Genomic DNA, 19610 nt, shown 5'->3' on the forward strand with positions numbered 1-19610 from the left:
AACAGAATCATTTCTTAAAGAACAGTTTCCTTAAAGACATTATCCCACTTTCCTGTTAGAAAGGATTAATGAATTTAGGGAATCACTGATGAATAAGGATCATATTAATATGAACTTAGACAAATTATATGAAAGATATTTGTAACCTACACATCAATATAGTTTAAGTCTTATGTATTTCAGCCATCACCAGAGATGATAGCTGAAGCCTTTACATACAGATCTAGAGAACTACATATACATCTAAATATATGCTAAGCCAGGGCAAAGTAAAAACATTGGCATTTCTTTCTATTCCAGTTATCTAATTTCCTGAAGGGTCTACACATCAGCAGTTGCTAAGTGTTCACTATTCTAAAATTTTAAAACAGGGGAGGAATTGGCTTTGTCAAACTAGCTGTTATATTCACTTGAAAAAGTTATGCACGTCAGAGTCTCCCCTTCCTCATCTTTCAGTCCTTTCTTGAATCCACTCCAGTCAAATTTTCACCATTCCAGAAAAATCCTCTTCTCCAGAAAAACACTGTTTAAGGTCACCAATGACCTCCACGTTTCCAAATCCAATAGTCAATTTCCAGTCCTCTTACCCAACCTCTTCATACTCTGACACGGTTGATCACTCCCTCCTTTGTAAAAGTTCCCATCTTCCAAATCACTGGACTCCCCTGGGTTTCCTCTCCACTCACTAGACACTCTTTCCCATCTTATTTGCTGCTCCTTTTCCTCTTTTCAACCTTTCAATGTCAGGCCTCCTCTAAACCCTTAAATGCAAACGAGCTCTTCTCTGTCTACACTCCAGCCCCAGTCCCATGGATTTAAACACCACATGTTAATGCCTCCAAAGTTCCTACCCCAGCTCTCAACCTTCCCGGAGCTGAGCTCGAGCCTACAGAACACCTCCTCTTGGAAGCTAATGAATGTCTCAAAAGCACCAAGTCCAGGCAGAGCTCTTTGATTACCCCCATGCTTGGCCCTTTTCAATAAGCAGCATGCTTGATTCTTGTCTTTTCTTACTCAGTAAATCCTGTTGGCTCTACTATCAACATATTTCCCAATTGCAACCACTTCTCACAAATTCCACTGTTACCACCTTAGTCTAAACCACCTTCCACTCCCACCTGGATTAATACAACAGCCTCTTCATCCATCTTCCTGCTTCTGCTGTTGGGTCTCCAGCAAAAACTCACTACCCAACAGCCACAGTGCTCTTTCCAAAATGTAACTCAGATCCCATCACTGTCCCACCATATTCAAAACACTCTGCTGTTCTCTCACCACACTCAGTAAAGGCCAAACTCGTGTGGTCTGGCTCCTGCCTCTCTTTAACCTCCAACCCTACCACTCTCTCCTCATTCACTCTGTTCCAGTCTCACTGCCCTGCTGTTCCACACATGAGGCAAGGCTGCCCTGGGACCCTGTACTTCCTCTTCCTTCTGACTAGAGCACAAACCTATAATCTTCACCCAGCTCATTCCCTATTTTATTCAGGCCTCTACCAAATGTCACCTACTCAGAGAGGTTTTCCCTGACCCAGCCCGGAGCACACCTTCCTGACCACTCATCATTCTCTCTGCCTTTGCCCTACTTGATTTGTGTTCACAGCACTTCCAGTATTGACATTGTGTGTTTGTCTATTTGTTCCTTGTCAGGGGGACTTGGTCTAGAACACCCCTTTTTCCACCACACTTAGACCAGTGCTTGACGAACAGAAGGTCCTCAATAACTATCACTGACCTAAGGAATTCACTCATTTCCTCTTCACACCACAATCAAGGACAACAAAGAGCTAACAAGAATCATTTCAAGAAATTATTGTTGTATTCCTAGGGGATGCAGACAAAATGACAAAACTGCTAGATTCCTACACCTGACTCCAGGCTGAAATGAACCCAGGCATTCAGAACAGATTCTAGTCTATCCTATGTTTTCACCAGCAGAGTTAATGCTGTAACTTCTAGCAAGCTCTCAAAGCATTCACCCGATTTTGCCAGGCCTCTTTATCTATATTAACCAAGATCCATCTTAATAATTAGGCTCCTGTCCTTTACTCTGTCAAAAACTTTTTAAACCTAATTAGGCGGTAAAGAAAGAAGATAGAGTATGAAAAATTTTAACAAAAGCTTTGAGTCAATATAGGTCACTCTAATCAGAAAGGCAAAGCTCCAGATGGAGGACGCTGCTGGACAAACACTGGACAGCAGGGGACAAGGGCATGACCTTTATCTTCCCTCAAAACACGGACATGCAGAGCTAACATCCCTATAAGCAGAAAGGTGATAAAAGCCCTTGATTTACTAAATTTTCACTTCCCTAGAGATAAGCTCAGCATTTCTGCAACATTTGTTAACGCTCATGAGCCATGTGGGCAGGGAGAATGGAAAGATACTAAAATTATAGCTGACCTGTGTCATTTTAAAAGCTGGCTCAGGGCTTCCCTGGTGGCGCAGTGGTTGAGAGTCCGCCTGCCGATACAGGGGACACGGGTTCGTGCCCCGGTCCAGGAAGATCCCACATGCCGCAGAGTGGCTGGGCCCGTGGGCCGTGGCCGCTGGGCCTGCGTGCCTGGAGCCTGTGCTCCGCAACGGGAGAGCCCACAGTAGTGAGAGGCCCGCGTATCGCAAAAAAAAAAAAAAAAAAAAAAAAAAAAAAAAAAACTGGCTCAAACCTGAGTATCTCAAATATCTAGATCTAGAGTTCTTTTCTTTTCTTTTTTTTTTAAAGATTTTTTTGATGTGGACTATTTTTAAAGTTTTCATTGAATTTGTTACAGTATTGCTTCTGTTTTATATTTTTGTTTTTTGGCCGTGAGGCATGTGGGATCTTAGCTCCCCAACCAGGAATCGAACCCACACCCCCTCATTGGAAGGCAAAGTCTTAACCACTGGATTGCCAGATAAGTCCCTATTCTTTTCTAATATGTGAGTGAAGTCACCCAGTATAAAGATACCCCACACTATCTAGCACTTTAAATAAAACTAAGTTATTCAGTTATTCAAATATGTCCAGTATACAAAATGAAGGACAAAGGAGATAATATGAACCCTCTGTTCCATTATATAGTTATAACTGACCCCGTTTTTTAAGATTGTAGACAAACTTGTGATTTCTTTGGCTTTTTTCTCCCCCTTCAATCACATCCAGAAGGGGCCTGAGCATGAAGAATTTAATACCATATATAGCATACATCTACTCTATTTTCCACATAAACATAATCAGCAATTATCAACGCTCCTATATTTCTTAAAACTTACCATAAAACTAATCTTGACTTGCACCCCTTCTACAGATTACAGATTCTTTTCTTCTCATTTATTTATTCTGGTCTCTCTATGTGATTTAAATTACTAGCAGATGCTCAGTTTTAGCTAGAAATTTTACCTAACATGTTTACATTACGGAATGAATGACAGTGTTTGTTCTCACATAGGTGTGGTTTTATACTTAGTTACCCAACGAGTCCACCTGGAATCCTGTGCTGATAGAGATATCCAGCTTTCTTACCTCTCTTGGCTTACTGGCAATGGCAATGCTGCCATCTTTGTTGTATTTGATCGGTGACCCTCCTTCTTGCACCAGGGTGCCATACCCTGTGCTGGTGTAAAATGCAGGAACTCCAGCCCCACCTGCACGAATCCTCTCTGCAAGCGTGCCCTACAAGTGAGCAAACAACACTGCATCAGAAGTCCATTAAACACACTTCTGTCTGAAGACACAGAAACACTTACAGGCACCTTCCCTATTTTCTAGGTGTTTATCCATCTAAACCACACCCAGCAGTGCATATTGGTTTGTCTCGATGACACCGCAGGCTAGAATATCTATGTAAAACAGTTACTAGCTTTCTAGACAACAACCTCTCTATCCTTAATCCTTAATTCTTAATGAAACTGCTTATTTGTATATTAGTGCTTTCAGCTTCCATGTCTCCACTGGTTTCTTGACACCACATTCTACATCAGTCTATCTGTAATATTTTTAAATAAATTTCCAAATCTGAAGTATGTAACTTTAACTGTATACATTAAAAAACATACAGTTAAATTTTGTGTTTTACTGTGTGCTCTATGTAGGCATGGCCTGAACCTTATCTTTAATAAAAATGTTATGATTATATATACGTTTTATATAATATATATATATATATCATATTTTATATAATATATACGTTTTATATAATGTAAAACGTTCAAACCTATCTAGAATTTATTCTAAACCATTCTCATAAGTATTTTATCTACTACATTATCTAACTAAGGAAAAATTCAAGCTAGACAAAGAGTACAACATACAGGTAAAATGGTTTTTAAAAAGCCAAGAGAGATTCAAATTTTGTTTCTGAGTAGGAATAGCTATATGTAAAGTTTTTTTGTATCTTCTTCTGATCATCTTTGTCCCCCTTCTAGGGACCAGCGATTTCAAACCTAATTTCCCCAGCTCTTCCACCACCACCTGCCTTTCCACCTGGTTTTCCCACAGGGTAATAACTCTGGACCCAAACGTTTCCTGACACTTTCCCTAATGTGAAACATCTTGTTACGGTCTAGCTACATCATATTCAGACTAGATAACTGACTAGCTAACCAGTAGTAAGAATAGGTTCAGATTTTGTTTTGTTTTGTTTTGTTTTGTTTTGGCTGTGCCACACGGCTTGTGGGATCTTAGCTCCCCGACCAGGGATCGAACCCGTGTCCCCTGCAGCGGAAGCACGGAGCCCTAACCACTGGACTGCCAGGGAATTCCCTAGGTTTAGATATTAATGATGGTGTGTTAATATTGTCCCAACCTGAAAACAATTTTTCACTTGAACTGGGGCCTTTAAATACTAAACTCAAAGAAGGGATTAACAGCTGGGATTTCAGACACTGAGTCATTTGGAATAGGCGGGATATTCTGAGGAAGGATGGACCTGTGATGTAACTGAAAACCTTCCAGATACTTGGTTCTCTGTTCTAACTGATGGACAGAGGTGACTCTTCCCTGCACTTTGGGTATTTTAAGTTAATAACATCCACAAAAATTAAATCATCGAAACAACCATAATAACACTCCCTACTTTAAAATATTTTTTATGTCCACCCTCCCTGAATACTATACTCCTCTTTGTCCAACTGGGCAAAGGCATGAAGATCGACTGTTGCCACATACAGGCCCCCTGTAGGTACCACCAAGACACCACATCCAACCCCCAAGGGAGTCCTAATCCCTACCACTTCATCAGCACTTCCTCCCTGGCTCTCAGGCTGCAAAATGAGTTCCCAGAGCCAATGTTTACTCATGCACCACTAAGTTGGGGCAGGAAATTCTGACTTCTTTCAGCTTAAAGGAAGAATGTGAAAGAAATATTAAGGAAGTTCCTTTCCCATGTATGTGCGTTCTGACAAAATAAGGGATAATGCAAAAGATAAAAAAAAAGCAGGGACTTCTCTGGTGGTCCAGTGGTTAAGAATCCACCTTCCAATGCAGGGGACGCAAGTTCGATCCCCGGTCAGGGAACTAAGATCCCACATGCCACGGGGCAACTAAGCCCATGCGCCACAACTAGAGAGAAGCCCCTGTGCTGCAACTACTGAGCCCGCGCACTCTAGAGCCCGTGCGCCGCAACTAGAGAAGTCTGCGTACTGCAACAAAGACCCAGCACAGTCAAAAACAAAAAAAAAAGATTAAAAAGGTAACTGAAAAGTTAATTTTCAATATCTCCACAACTCAAAGGATATGTTACCTCAGCCTATAATGTGAAGATGAAAACTATATGGTATGGACAGATTTGTGTTCCCCCCTTCTCCCAAAATTCACATGTTGAAGCCCTAACCCCCAATGTGCAACAAGGTTAAATGAGGTCATAAGGGTGGGGCCCTGATCAAAGAGGATTAGTGGGGCTTCCCTGCTGGCACAGTGGTTGAGAGTCCGCCTGCCGATGCAGGGGACACGGGTTCGTGCCCTGGTCTGGGAGGATCCCACATGCCATGGAGCAGCTAGGCCCATGAGCCATGGCCGCTGAGCCTACGCATCCAGAGCCTGTGCCCCGCAACAGGAGAGGCCACAACAGTGAGAGGACCGCATACCGCAAAAAAAAAAAAAAAAAAAAGAAAAGAGGATTAGTGTCCTTGTAATAAGAGACCCCAGAGCACTCACTTGCATGTGCTCTCCCTCTCCCTGTCACTGTCCCTCTCCCTCTCTCCCCTCCCCCCACCAAGAACCAAATGAGCCTGTACCTTGATCTTGTACTTCTCAGCCACCATAACAGTGAGAAATAAATTTCTCTTCTCTAAGCCACCCAGTCTGTGGTATTTTGTAAAAGCAGCACAAGCGATGAAGATAGTACACCTTTTGTTATTCTCAAAAAACTTTAAATGAAGATTGGATAAATCAAGCATGTGTAATGCTATGAGAGGCACAGGTGCCAAGACTGTAGAGTGATCAGGTGTGACTTGGAAAAACACTGTGAAGCTTCAGGTAGAAAAAACAGTTCTCCCATGCCTGCTCTCTCCAGATAAGCATATACAGTGATTTAATGATTGAATTTTTTTAATTCTGCTATATTACATTATTACCAATTTGATGAAGTCAGTGGTAATAATACATTCTGTTGACAAAATAAAGCAGAGTGGTGGGCTCAGTTTCAGAGATGAAGGCAGACCATGTCAAAATGGAAGAGTAATGTATACAACCTGTAGACCCTTGTTTTACTCATCTGGCTTCAAAAACTTTGCTCAGTGACAAACTCTTCAATCAGTTAGGAGAGGAAATGGTGTATAAAGTGAGCAGAAACTTGCTAGATTAATTGTAATCACTGCTTCCTTTGTAATGGCATCAGCTCTCTAGACACCTGGGCTCTGAGCCCAGCACTTACTCTGTGATATAATCCCTCCATGGCCTTTACTTTCTTATGTCTCAGCAAGACCAGATTCCCCACAAATTTCTAATTCTGTGATTCATAGGAATTGACTTTTAGGACAATCAAACATTCCAGCAATTTCTTTTGCACACTCCAATGAAATACACATTATAGTGCCAAACTTAAAATTTTATCCTGAAGCCTAGATATTTTCACCTTCTTTTTCAGTGCACAGCAACAAAATATTAATTCTCTAGCAATCAAGAGGTGTGACCTATAAACACAATTCCTTGATTTGGCAAAAGAGCATTCTACCTTACCTCTCTTACACAATGTAATTTCTAGGAAGAAAACGGTAAATTTTAAAATAAATTAGTATTGTAAAAAAAAAAAAAAAAAGAATTTTTTTTACCTGAGGTGTCAGCTCTACTTCTAATTCACCAGATAAATACTGTCGTTCAAATTCTGCATTTTCACCCACATATGAAGAGATCATGCGTTTTATCTGCTTGGATCGAAGTAAAAGGCCCAAACCAAAGTTGTCAACCCTAGAAGGAAAATGCAAGCAGCTTACAATCAAAGGGACATCTGATAGAATATTAATATCACTTACATTCAAAAACTTGAAATTTTATATGACAAGCCACTCATATTTCTCCTGACAACCTCCTTTTCTCCCAACTTCGACTTCACTCTCCCTCCTCATTTTTCTCATGCCCACAAGTGGCCATTCCCGCTCAACTAACTCCTTCCTAATTCTCAGAATGCATTTCCAAGCCTCTAACCTCCCCTCAACTGTCCTGACACACTGAATACCTTAAAGTAGTTCAGGTAACAGGTAACTGTCAACCTCCTGATAGACTTGTTTTATACTCCTAGCTTCCAATATTGAATCTAATAACATTTCCCACCCACCATGGGTGTAAAAGAAATACCTGCATGATTTATTCTTACTTGGTTCAAAAGAAAACTAAAGCCTAAATAGCAAGTATTTTCAAGAGTGCATTTTTGAGATGTGAGCATTCCCTGAAGGTTGATAACACACTTGTCCACTAGAGGGCGACAAATCACTAAAAAGTCGCTCTTGCAAAACATTACACAAAATGCTTTACGTTTTTTGTTTGCTTTTTACCTACTGCTAATTACTATCTAGCTAGGCCTTCAGTTCTTCAGGTAAACAATTCTATTCCCCTCAATGCAGCTCTATCTGCAGCCTTCCTCATCTCACCTGATGGCAGCCCCATCCTCACTACTTCAGAACAAAATTCATGGTGTGATCTCTGACACACACATTCCACAGCAACCTTATTGGAAAATCCTGACTCTACCTTCAGAATCTATCCAGAATCTGAGCATTTCTCACTCCCTCTCTGGGACCAGCCCATCTCTTGCCGGGATACTGCAATAACCTTTCTTGTTTCTACTCCTGCCTGCTACAATCTACTCATAAAATGACAGCCAAAAATACAAGTATAAAATAAAATGTCAGATCATGTCACTGCTGTGCTCAAAACCCTGCTTTGGTACCCATTTATTTTAGAGTAAAAAAAGCAAATGTCTCTAGAGTGGACTGCAAGGCCCCCTGGGATGGGATGGGATGCCCTTTCACACCTCTGACCTCACTCCTCCCATTTTCCTTTTTGCTCACTTCTCTACTTCTGCTGGCCTCCTTACAGTCCCTCAAACACACCAGACATCCTGTCTAGGGGCCTTGAACTGGCCTTTCCGTCTCTCTTGGAAACTCTTCCTCCAGATAGGGTTCTACATAAACATCTGTTGACCATTTGTCAAATGAATTTATTGCTTGATTTCACTTTTCCCCTCCTCACTGGCTCCTTTGTAATAAAAATGAAAATCATCAAGTCTTCATGCTGGATATTTGCTATGTGTCCCTCCGGATCCATTCTCCAACCTCTAGCCTGGGGCAGCTGCACTGTGTAGACTGAATCATGGAGTGCCCTGCCCTCTGGCTTCTGATTGGGCCCATCCACTGCTGATTGGGTTCAGCCAGTGAAAGGCACCACCAAGGAGGTGGAGGGGTGAGGGGGGAGAATGGTAGCAGGACATCTATTCCCTTGGCTCTCTCCCTGGCCGGCTGCAGCACATTGGAGAGCCCTCTCCATAAGGCTTTCTTCTGGGTCCAAACAGCCCCCTCCCCTCATCCCATCAGGCCCAGGGCTGGAGGAAACAGCTCTCCACTGTTCATAATACTCTTGCACTTGGGGGCCATTATTAAGTAAAATAAGGGTTCCTTGGACACAAGCACTGCGATACAGATCATGGATCTGATAACCGAGGATACGGCAACAGTGGATCTGATGACCATGAATCTGATCACAGGGGTGGCTACTGCTACTAAGTGACCAACTGGAGGGGTACACTGGACAAAGGTATGATTCACATCCAGGGCAGGACAGAGCAGGAGGGCCCGAGACTTCATCACACTACTCAGAATAGCCTGTAATTTAAAACTTATGAATTATTTATTTCTGGAATTTTCCATTTAATATTTTCAGACCAAGGTTGACCATAGGTAACTGAAACCACGTAAAGCAAAATCATGGATCAGGGAGGACTGCTGTACATATTACCTGTCAGTATTTATTAGTCTTCTACATGGAAGTGGGGCTGTCCTTGGAGCTGTCTAAATCCCCACCTTCAAGAACTGTAATCCAAAATTACCTTGTCATGAGGAAATGAAAATAACTAATATAGCACACCTATTCTTCCCTTGGCTCTGTGATTTAATTGGTTGACATATAGCATATCATGAAACTTTTGGTTTACACAGGCTTGTAATTCATATGTCAAAGTCTTCCAAAAATCAAAGGAACATCTGCAATTTTCCTGCCTTCCTAATCAATCCATATCAAAGTATTAATTCATCTGAATGATCCTAAGGTAGGGTTTGTTTTATCAAGACTAACAGTTAATACTCCATAGCAAAGTAAGTGGTACCTCAGGCCAACAGGTCTTAGTGGTCATTAAAAGCAAATAAAACAAAAGCAGACAATCAGGAATCCTGAGCTTTGGAAAGACTTCCCAATTCAGGCAGAACTTATATAGATGGAGTCTTTTTCTAAAGGAGAAAATAGCCATTACTTCTTTTTTTTTAATTGAAGTATAGTTGATTTACAATGTTGTATTGGTTTCAGGTGTACAGCAAAGTGATTTGGTTATATATTCACATACATTCTTTTTCAGATTCTTTTCCATTATAGGTTGTTACAAGATATTGAATATATTTCCCTGTGCTATACAGTAGGTCCTTATTTATCTATTTTACATATGGTAGTATATATCTGTTAATCCCAAATTCCTAATTTATCCCTCCCCTGCCCCCTTTCCCCTTTGGTAACCATAAGTTTGTTTTCTATGTCTGTGAGTCTATTTCTGTTTTGTAAATAAGTTCATTTGTATCATTCTTTTCGATTCCACATATTGGTGATGACCATTACTTCTAATTCCATGTTCTCTACATTTACCCAACAACTCAAACCATGTCATTGGTTCTCCAAAAAAGATGCTAAGTTGTCCTCATTTATCTGACTCTAAGGACCAAAACAAAGCCCTCATCCCTATAGACCTCAAGGATTTAAACTCCTCTAATTTTGAGAATCAACTGCCAGTGAGGGTGTGCAAAGTACCTTCTTTGAGTTCAACGAAGCAGGTTATCAGTACTTACTCTGCATGGAGAATTCACATTGATCTACACCACTCCTTGTAAGCACTGAGCTAACAGGAAAACCCAACCAAGTACTGATAATCAAAAGTATTTTTAATAAATATAAAGTCAGCTCAAAGGGCACAGGATGTGTTTAAGAAATGTCAAGTGATCATGAACAAGTTACTTCCCTGATTACAGATGAGTTTCCCCTGTTAAATGAGGGAACTGGAACATGATCTCTACAATCCCGTCCAGCTCCAACTCTCGGTGATTCTGAGACTATAGGCTAAGCATAGCAGGAAATAGAAAACTACTCTAGGGACTTCCCTGGCGGTCCAGTGGTTAAGACTCTATGCTTCCACTGCAGGGGGTGCAGGTTTGATCCCTGGTTGGGGAACTAAGATCCCGCATGCCACGTGGAGCAGCCAGAAAATAAAAAGAAAAAAGAAAACTACTCCAAGTAACAGGATTGGCCTGTAATATACATCAGAGATAATAAATACAATTCAGTACACAAAGAAAGGCTAACCATCTCCAAAGGAATTCAGAACGGGGAAAGATCAATGAAGGCTAGAGCAGTTCTATAATTAGATAGGGCTTCTTCTGTAAGATGGGAAAGATGTGGATAGGCAGAGAAGTGGAGAGACTTCCAAATGAAAATAATAGCATAAATAAACTCAGCAAAGGAAAAAATGAGCACAAATGTAGATCAGTTTTGTTTCCTAAATAATCTGTGTTATTTCTTCTAAATTGCTTTTATGATAACAGACTAAACTGCCAATTCAGTTAATTTCTTTCATTTTTAAGATCTTTAAAGTCTTTCATTGTTAAAGGAGAGCTGACAATTTACCATTTTGCACAAAAATAGCTTTTTCCTTGATAACTAAATATATCTTAATATGCAGGCCATACATCATTAAAATTTTATGGCTCATTTTTTTACCATTTTGATATGTGAGCCTACTGTCTTAAGTGCCAGCTGCATACCCTCCTCCTTTTACCAAGACCAGCAACATGTGTAATGATTGATGGTATTCTTTATGTATCATCTAGGGTACGGGCATAACCAAAAGAAAAGACGTGAAACAGATCTAAAATGGATGTCGATCTTCCTTTATAAAGACCTACAATAACATACAACATAAAGGAACATCTTTAAATTTTAAAATGAAGGACTCAATTTGAACATACTTTTTTTTTTTTTTTTTTTCATTGCAGGATCTTGGTTTCCCTGACCAGGGATCGAACCCATGCTCCCTGCAGTGGAAGCGTGGAGTCAACCACTGGACTGTGGCGCAAGTCCTAATAAACATTATCTTTTGACCCTTGAGCATACTGCTCTTGTCAATAGGGAAATTTTTCATTTCACTGGTAAACTTCATTTCAGTATCATGGAGGACTGTCATTTCTTTCAAGCCAATTGTTTTAAAAATGCACGCTTACCCTGCATTGTTGCTGACTGCAGTTAGTCCTTTTACTCCAGTCTTTAGCAAAGCTCCTATAAGATTCTCTGGAATTCCACATAACCCAAAACCTATAATGAGCCAAAAAGATAAACAATTTGTGTAGAGGGTAATGTTCTTTTAGGGAAATGTATGTGTCATTCTTTCTAATAAAAAAGAAAATATACCAGCACATTATTAGACCTACTAAGCAAAATGCACAGGCATATCTCAGCAACTTAATAAATACACAATAAAAAGATCAAATTCCTGGTGCCAGGAATTTGAGGGGAGAGGGGAGATGAATACACAGAGTACATAAGTTTTTATGAGCAGTGACATACTTTGTATGACATTATAATGATGGATATATGTCATTATACTTTTGTCCAAACCCATAGAACATGCAACACTATTCACTTCATTAAAGTGAACCTTAAGATGAACCGTGGACCTGTTGATTATGATGTACCAAGGCAGTTCATCCCTGGTTTAAAAAAAAAAAAGCTACCACTCTTGATAGTAGCTATGCATGTGTGGGGAGGGGGGTCATGGGGAATTTCTGTACCTTCCTGTCCATTTTGTTGTAAACCTAAAACTGCTTAAAAAAAAGTCTCAAAAAAAAAAAAAAAAGAATTAACACTCAGGATAGACATTTTTGGCAAAACTTTTGTTTCACTTATATATGTATACATATTTTATACGTGTGTATGTTGGTTGGATTGTGATATAAAATGTGTCTTTTAGATCAAAAAAGTTTGCAGGCCACGTTGGTTAAGTCTACTGGCAAATAAAAGCACAGATTAACCTCAAAAAAAATAAATGGTCACACAGCTGTATCCAAATGTTTTACATAGTTATATAGTACCAGACATCACCGTCAAGTCTTGATTCGTAAGTATAAGGCCAAGTGCAACGTGTTAATACGGCTACAGGTTGTTCTTCTTGCATTTAACTACATATCTATTATTTTCCCACTTTAAAATTGAACCTTTGTACAGTCAGTTTTTCAAGCATGTTTGTTTTACATGCCTGAGCAGATTTTGCAGATCTAGAAGCCTAAGCCAATGACTTTCATTTCCTTACATCTTCCATAATTCCTCAAATGGTATTGGGTCTAAAGTTCAATGACTGCTGAGTTGAATGAATGAAGAGCAGCCTTAAAAATAAGCCTTGAGGTGGGGCTAATGGCGGACTCTGGAAGGGCTCATGCCGAGGAGTACTTCCCAGAACTTCTGCTGCCAGTGTCCTTGTCCTCGCGGTGAGCCACAGCCACCCCCTGCCTCTGCAGGAGACCCTCCAACACCAGCAGGCCTCAGTCCTTTGCTGCATGGACCTCTCAGCAAGGTTGCCTCAGGACACGGCAGTCCACTTTCCCAAGGCTTTGGGAAGATGCAACAGCTTCCTGCTGTTTCATTTCTGGGTGCCTCACCAGCTCTTCATCTTTTATTTACTCCCTTAGTCCTGCCCCCAGATCTAAACAAAAGCTGTTGGAAGCAAGAATCTATGAACAAGCATGTTTATTGAAGAAACTTTCTGGGTACAAAAAGATGGACTTAACTTGAAGGCCCACCAATATAGGAGTAGTTGAACACGGTACTTTATAACTGTACAATGAGATATTAAATTGGCAGCTATTAAAGCAAAATAAATAAATAAATAAATAAGCCTTGATTTTTGTGACCAAGGCCTAGAAATCCAAAGAAATGTACAATATAAGAATCAGGCAGCAAGTTTAATGAGTGCGAGACAGTGGTGCTAAAAGACATTCCAAACAAAGAGAAGCAAAGAACTTGGGAGACTCACTAACAGACTGAGGCATATGTGCTCTCAAACTCATAAAATGAGGAGAAACAAAAGGAGTGACTAGCTGTGGGCTGATGAGATCAATGAATTCCCAAGAATCTAGGGATTTTTCAAAGCTACTAATAAGATACCACCATTTAGGGCTTCCCTGGTGGCACAGTGGTTGAGAGTCCACCTGCCTATGCAGGGGACACGGGTTTGTGCCCCGGTCCGGGAAGATCCCACATGCCGCGGAGCGGCTAGGCCCATGAGCCATGGCCGCTGAGCCTGTGCGTCCAGAGCCTGTGCTCTGCAACGGGAGAGGCCACAACAGTGAGAGGCCCGAGTACCACAAAAAAAAAAAAAAAAAAAGATACCACCATTTAAGGTGTCAGCTTTTCAAAATAATAGAAAAAGAAACACAAAAGGAAAGAAAAGGTAAAACATAAAGTGCTAAACCTTGCTAAGCTTTCAGGAAGGGGACACTGTAATAAAAAATAGATAATGTGTAATAAATAAATAAAAATAAGATAATGAATAAATAAGTAATAAAATAATTGGCATTTCCAATAATTGGCATTTATAAACTAAGTAATAAAATAATTGGCATTTCTAATCTACATACGTTGCCACTGTAATTTCCCTGCTTTGCTGAAAACATAAGGCTGTTACCATAAAAAGAAAAACAATACTATTACTCACCACCAACCAGTACTGTTGCACCATCAGGGACGTCTTTTACCGCTTCCACTGGATCCGTATAAAATTTGGTATGGAGACGTGTGCTGGTTGAAAAGTAGCAAACACATCCCTAAAACATTAAAAAACATTTTTAAGTGAATAAACATTTAGAAACATGCATCTGCTTTCCATGTATAGCGATGTATTCAATTTTTATCTATACAATTTCACTAGCTCATCTTTGAAAGAACTGGGCTATAAGTAGTTCATCTTAGTAGTAGGATGGACATACTCTATCCACAGATTATCACCATAATCCCCTTATGACCAATATCTTTTATTATATAAGGAAAACTGTGTCATTTGCGGCCCCTCGGAAGAGTGAAAGAAAGTAGATAACCTGTATACTGGGACTCAAATTCACAATGTCGGTGTCATCAAGCATCGATTTCTGATAGCAACACAACCAACAAATATTTACTGTGCCAAAATTTATGTGCCAAGTTCTGCACTATTTATTTCAATCTATCGATAGTAAGGATTAAGACACAACTGTTGCTCTCAATACTACAAATACTACACATTTGGACCCTGATCCAATCTTGGGTGTCAGAGAATGCCTCCTGAAAGGACAAGTAAAGAACAGCACACCAAAAAACTCATTCCCCTAAGGGGCCTGAAGTTTATGGATGCTGGAGAAAATTAGCACACTGTTATCTGCAAGTGAGGCATGGTTAGTCTTACCCCAGTGTACTATTTGTTGCAAATCAGGCTATCTAGCGAGCATTCACCATCAGTTTTAAACTGTTTCCCTCTTTACACTTCATCCACAATATGGACAGGAAAAAATGATAAAGTCGATTGTGTTGCAATCAATCACTCATACTCAACATCCTCTCTCCTTTATTCTCATTATATAATCAACCTAAAAAGAGAGGGAGTAGAAGAGAATGACACCTGACTCCTGAGATGCTGTCCCTTAACCAGCCCAACGAGGTTGTAAACTCACAGCCACAGCCTATCAGTCTCCCAGACAAAGAGCCCGAGGGGGTCAAAGTAGCAGCAAAAATGAGCTGTCATTCTTTTCTTCCTCCAAAAACTCCTTTCATAAAAAGTGTCAGTTAATACAAAAGAAAATTTAAGAGAACTATACTGAAAGTCAAATGAGACCTGCAAAGGTATAGGTTGCCCAAATGACCTTTGTCCTTTTAAATTTCAACCTTGGTCAAGGTCAGATGAGGAGCTTGGTATACCCTGGCACACTGCCCAAACACGGGTAAATAAGTAGAGGAGGGGATAGAAAGGAAAGGGCTTGAGTTACAGACAGCTTTCTCCTCTTCCCTACCCTCAAGTAGCAAGGAGTTATTTGATTCTGTCTTAACACACACATACACACAAAAACATATTTTTAATCTTAGAAATTAAAAGTCTGATAATCTGAATAAGTAGGCTGAGAAATTGAATATTTCCTGCCATATTAGTAAACAAAGAATGTCACCGTCACCAGCGATTGCAAGCCCTCCAATGTGAGCTGATGAGCCCTGAAAAAACTCAGGGCTGAAAAGAATACCTACCATCTAGCAGCCATCAGACTGCAGCCACTCCCTGTAGGGAGCCCTGAGGAAACTCAGGATGTGAAAATACAGGCCCCAGATAGGTGCATATCAAAGGAGTGATTTCAGTGAGCCCAGAATCTTGCATCTTCCCATACAGAGAAAAAAAGTGCTAAATTCCTTAACTTGAGATATCTGGTTTTCTTTATTTAACAACAATCTTTTGACGTTCCCAATTACCTGCTCTTTGTTGCAAAACTTCTAAATATCCTGGCCCCTCCCCTGGCCTCCTCCGACCAGTTTCAGAGTTATCTGAAACGCTGTCTCCTGGGCTGCAGTCCTCATTTTGCCTCAAATAAAACTTAACTCGCAACTCTCACGTTGTGCATATATATATATATATTTTTTAAGTCAACAGTCTATTTTAGTCGAAGTCAATGGCAATGGCTCTGAAAGTGCAGTCCTCAGACCTGAAGCATTATCAACTGGGAACTTATTAATGCAGAGTATGGGGCTCCAGCTAGGACCTACTAAATCAGAAATTCTGGGGATGAACACAGCAATCTATTTAATAAAGCCTCCAGGTAATTCTGATGCAAACTCAAGTTTGAAAGACATGTTTATCATAAATAAAAAAGAAAAAAAACTATCTCATTTTACCTGTTGGGTATGTTAGCAGAAAAAATCTCAAGGTTACCACATAAGTTTCCCACAGCGTCCTCTCATCCACCTATGAAACGTGTTGAGTGTCTATTCTATGCAGGGTAGTGTGTAATGTTGAGAGAGACAGAGAATAAGGCATACAATATGGTCTCTGCAAATTTCATCTGGTTATGAAGACAATGTACACACATTCAAAAAGTTACACAAGTACACAAGTGTCACAGTTAATGCAAGCAGGAGGTAAGGATTTAAGGGCTAAATAAGGAGTAAGAGCCCTAAGTGCCAAGCACCGAAGGAACACAGGGAAGCTGGAGTTGGACCTATGATAATCAAACCTGAGAGGAGAGATGAGATACAGAAAAACCCGTAATTTGTAGCTCGGCCATCTAAGAAGAGGTTTCTAAGAAGAGGTTTGCTGGGTTTCGGGAATAGTTTAACAATATACTGAAGAAAATGAGTAAGTTACACTTAGGCAAATAATTAACTGTCAAAAGAAAGAATGATATTTACCTTGGCCCAAGGATATCGCTGTGTCCTGATCTGCATTAGTTTCAGCGCCCACAGCCATCTGACTGAAGGTCGAATTCCCTTTTAATAATGCTTTACATATCCAAAGCTATCTGCAATTATCAAAATGCTTCTTAAGAAGCATTTATGAGTAAACCGTTCTAGGATGATTTGGGATGATAGGATGATTCTAATCATCCTAGCACTTACCTACGGGGCTTGGTGGCCCCTCTGTGTTCACCGCTCTCAGAGAGTGGACGTGGGGAAGAAGGAAGAGCAATGGGACGGGGCAGGAGTTCCCTGTGAGTACTCAAGTGTGCAAGGCACGCTTTCAAGCTCGGAACTATTATTCAAAACGCTGCTAAGTAAAAACATCACTTTTCCTTGTCTCTTCCAAGGAAAAGGCTCCCGTGGTGATGGACGTAGCCGAGGTAAGCTACCCTCCAAGACTCAGAGATCTGGTCCTGTCCGAGGACTCGGAATAGGAACCGCACCGGGACGTGGGCTTACTGGCGGGGACAGAGCATGGGGCAAAAAAAGACCACACATCAGCCAACAATCGCGGCGCGAATGCCTCAGGATACTACCACTCGTAAAGTGTTTGCAGTGAAGGCGAAACAAGGTTTGCAAAAGGCTTTGAAATCGGAAATCCCGAGGAGCCTCGGAAGAAGGGACGCCGGCGCCCGAAGCCCGCGCTCTAGCCACCGCCTATCCTCTACAGGCTCCTCCGCGTGGGGAGGTAAACAACCAGGCAAGGGCTCCAGTCCGGGTTCCCCGTCGCACCGCCGAGGTGCGGCGCAGCCCTATCTGGATGGTGGGGCGCAGCGTTCCATCCCCTTGGCGGTGAACTCAAGCCGACCCCTGGCTAGCCCAGCGCTGGGTTCCGGGCCTCTAGGGGCGCCCCTGCCCCGAGATTCCCAAATCGGAGCGCAAACCTACCAGCTACAGCCGTCGCCCCTTGCCCCCTTTAAACAAGCGAACCCTCCTCGTCCCGTTTCGGCCGCCAGAGCCCCTTCCCAGAAGGCTGCCAGCGAAGCGGAGACGCGTGCCCCGAAGGGCGCGGCGGCTTTGCCAGGCGTCCTCCTGCCCCTCAGCCTCTCCGCGCGCTTCTTTGCCTCGTTTCGCCCCATCGGGAAAGCAGGTGTAGAACCAAGCCAAGGAGGCCATGCGACAGAGCGGCCAGGCAAGGAAGGCGTCGTCGCGTCTCGGGGCCCTGAGTACTGCGCCCAGGATGACGGCTCCCAGACTGGAGCGGGTGGGTACGGGCAGAGGAGAAAACGCTGGCACCACTCGGGGTTTCGTCCGCACTCGTTCGACTCGCGGCCTTGCTCTTCACCCGCACTTTTACCTTGGACCAGGCGCCCCCGGGGCGGCGGGCGGAGGCGCAGAACCGCAGGCTGGAGGAGAGGCGTGTGAGAGCCGCCATGGTTGGGCGGGGGGGTAGGCGCAGGCCCGGCCGAAGCGAGCGTGTGAGTGTGTCAGCAGGCGCGGCCCGGGCCTCCACGTCACCGAACGGGAGGAAAAAGAAGGCGCGCAGGGGGCGGGCTGGAGGCTTGATCGCGCTTCGGTGACGTCCTGGGACCTCCAGGGCCGGGCTCCGGCTGACGGAGAAGAGATGCTGGAAGGGGCCCGCGGCCGGGGCGGATCACGGGTAAAGTCCTGGCCCGGCCGCGCTCGTATGCTTCCTCGCGTCGGGCGTATTCCAGACCGTAGTGTTGCGCGCCCTTGCCGCCGCAGCTCCTCGGCTTTGAGCTATCGCGGGTATCTGTCTTTACCAAGGTCAGGGATAAGCCTTGGCCTAGCGTTCGGGCGGCGCAGGAGGGCCTTCCCGGAGCTTGCTGCTTTTTCATGTCAGTGTCTGGCGCCTGTGTGGGCTGCAAAGGGGTACCTGCCTGGAGGCCCACCGCCTCTCTTCCCTCCCGCCTGGACAGCGTTCCCACGTCTTCCATTTCTCAGTCCCCTCTCCCCACACCTGTCCCTGGCTTGTGTAGAGTTAAGTTTGCTCTGAGAACCTGCCACGAGCCATCTTCCTTGAAGTGTGATCAGACAGGCCTGGTCAAGATTGTCCCTGGTCAGGAAGGCAAGATTAGGACTGGGCCTCTGGGACCTGATTTTAGCGCACCTTCTTTTCCATCCCTATCATCCAAGTCTGCATTTTTCGTGATCTTTCTTGGCACTGGAGTCCCAGAAACCCCAGATATTACTCAGCAGATGCAAACATACAGCTGTGTATCCCTTTGACTGACCTGAGACAAGTTTCATAACTTTCCTAAGCCTGTGTCCTTATCTGCAAATTAAAATTGCTTATAATACTCAGAACTGTCCTGAAGATTACATGAGGTAATTCATGCAAAGCTTCTGGCCCCATTTATAAACACTCAATAAATCTTAGGCGTTACTCTTAAGTTTCTTCAAGTTGGCAGTGGTGCATTGATATGACACATACATTCAATTAAAGTCTGATTTCTTCAGAACCG

General features: G+C 42.4%; 1 protein-coding gene across 1 annotated transcript in view; it reads right to left on the reverse strand.

Moving 5' to 3' along the window:
• Nucleotides 1–18625, reverse strand: part of OXCT1 (3-oxoacid CoA-transferase 1) — a 142943-nt gene extending 124318 nt beyond the window's left edge. The window contains exons 1-5 of the mRNA XM_081233215.1: nucleotides 18482–18625; nucleotides 14432–14540; nucleotides 11946–12036; nucleotides 7248–7383; nucleotides 3502–3651 (exon numbers count right to left, since the gene is read on the reverse strand). Coding sequence (XP_081089341.1) covers nucleotides 3502–3651; nucleotides 7248–7383; nucleotides 11946–12036; nucleotides 14432–14540; nucleotides 18482–18559 — 564 coding nt within the window. The 5' untranslated portion in view covers nucleotides 18560–18625. The remainder of the gene's footprint in view (nucleotides 1–3501; nucleotides 3652–7247; nucleotides 7384–11945; nucleotides 12037–14431; nucleotides 14541–18481) is intronic.
• Between the last annotated feature and the right edge of the window lie 985 nt (nucleotides 18626–19610).

The sequence above is a fragment of the Mesoplodon bidens genome (assembly GCF_964165515.1).
Source record: "Mesoplodon bidens genome assembly, chromosome: 4".
NCBI classification, from domain to species: Eukaryota; Metazoa; Chordata; class Mammalia; order Artiodactyla; family Ziphiidae; genus Mesoplodon; species Mesoplodon bidens.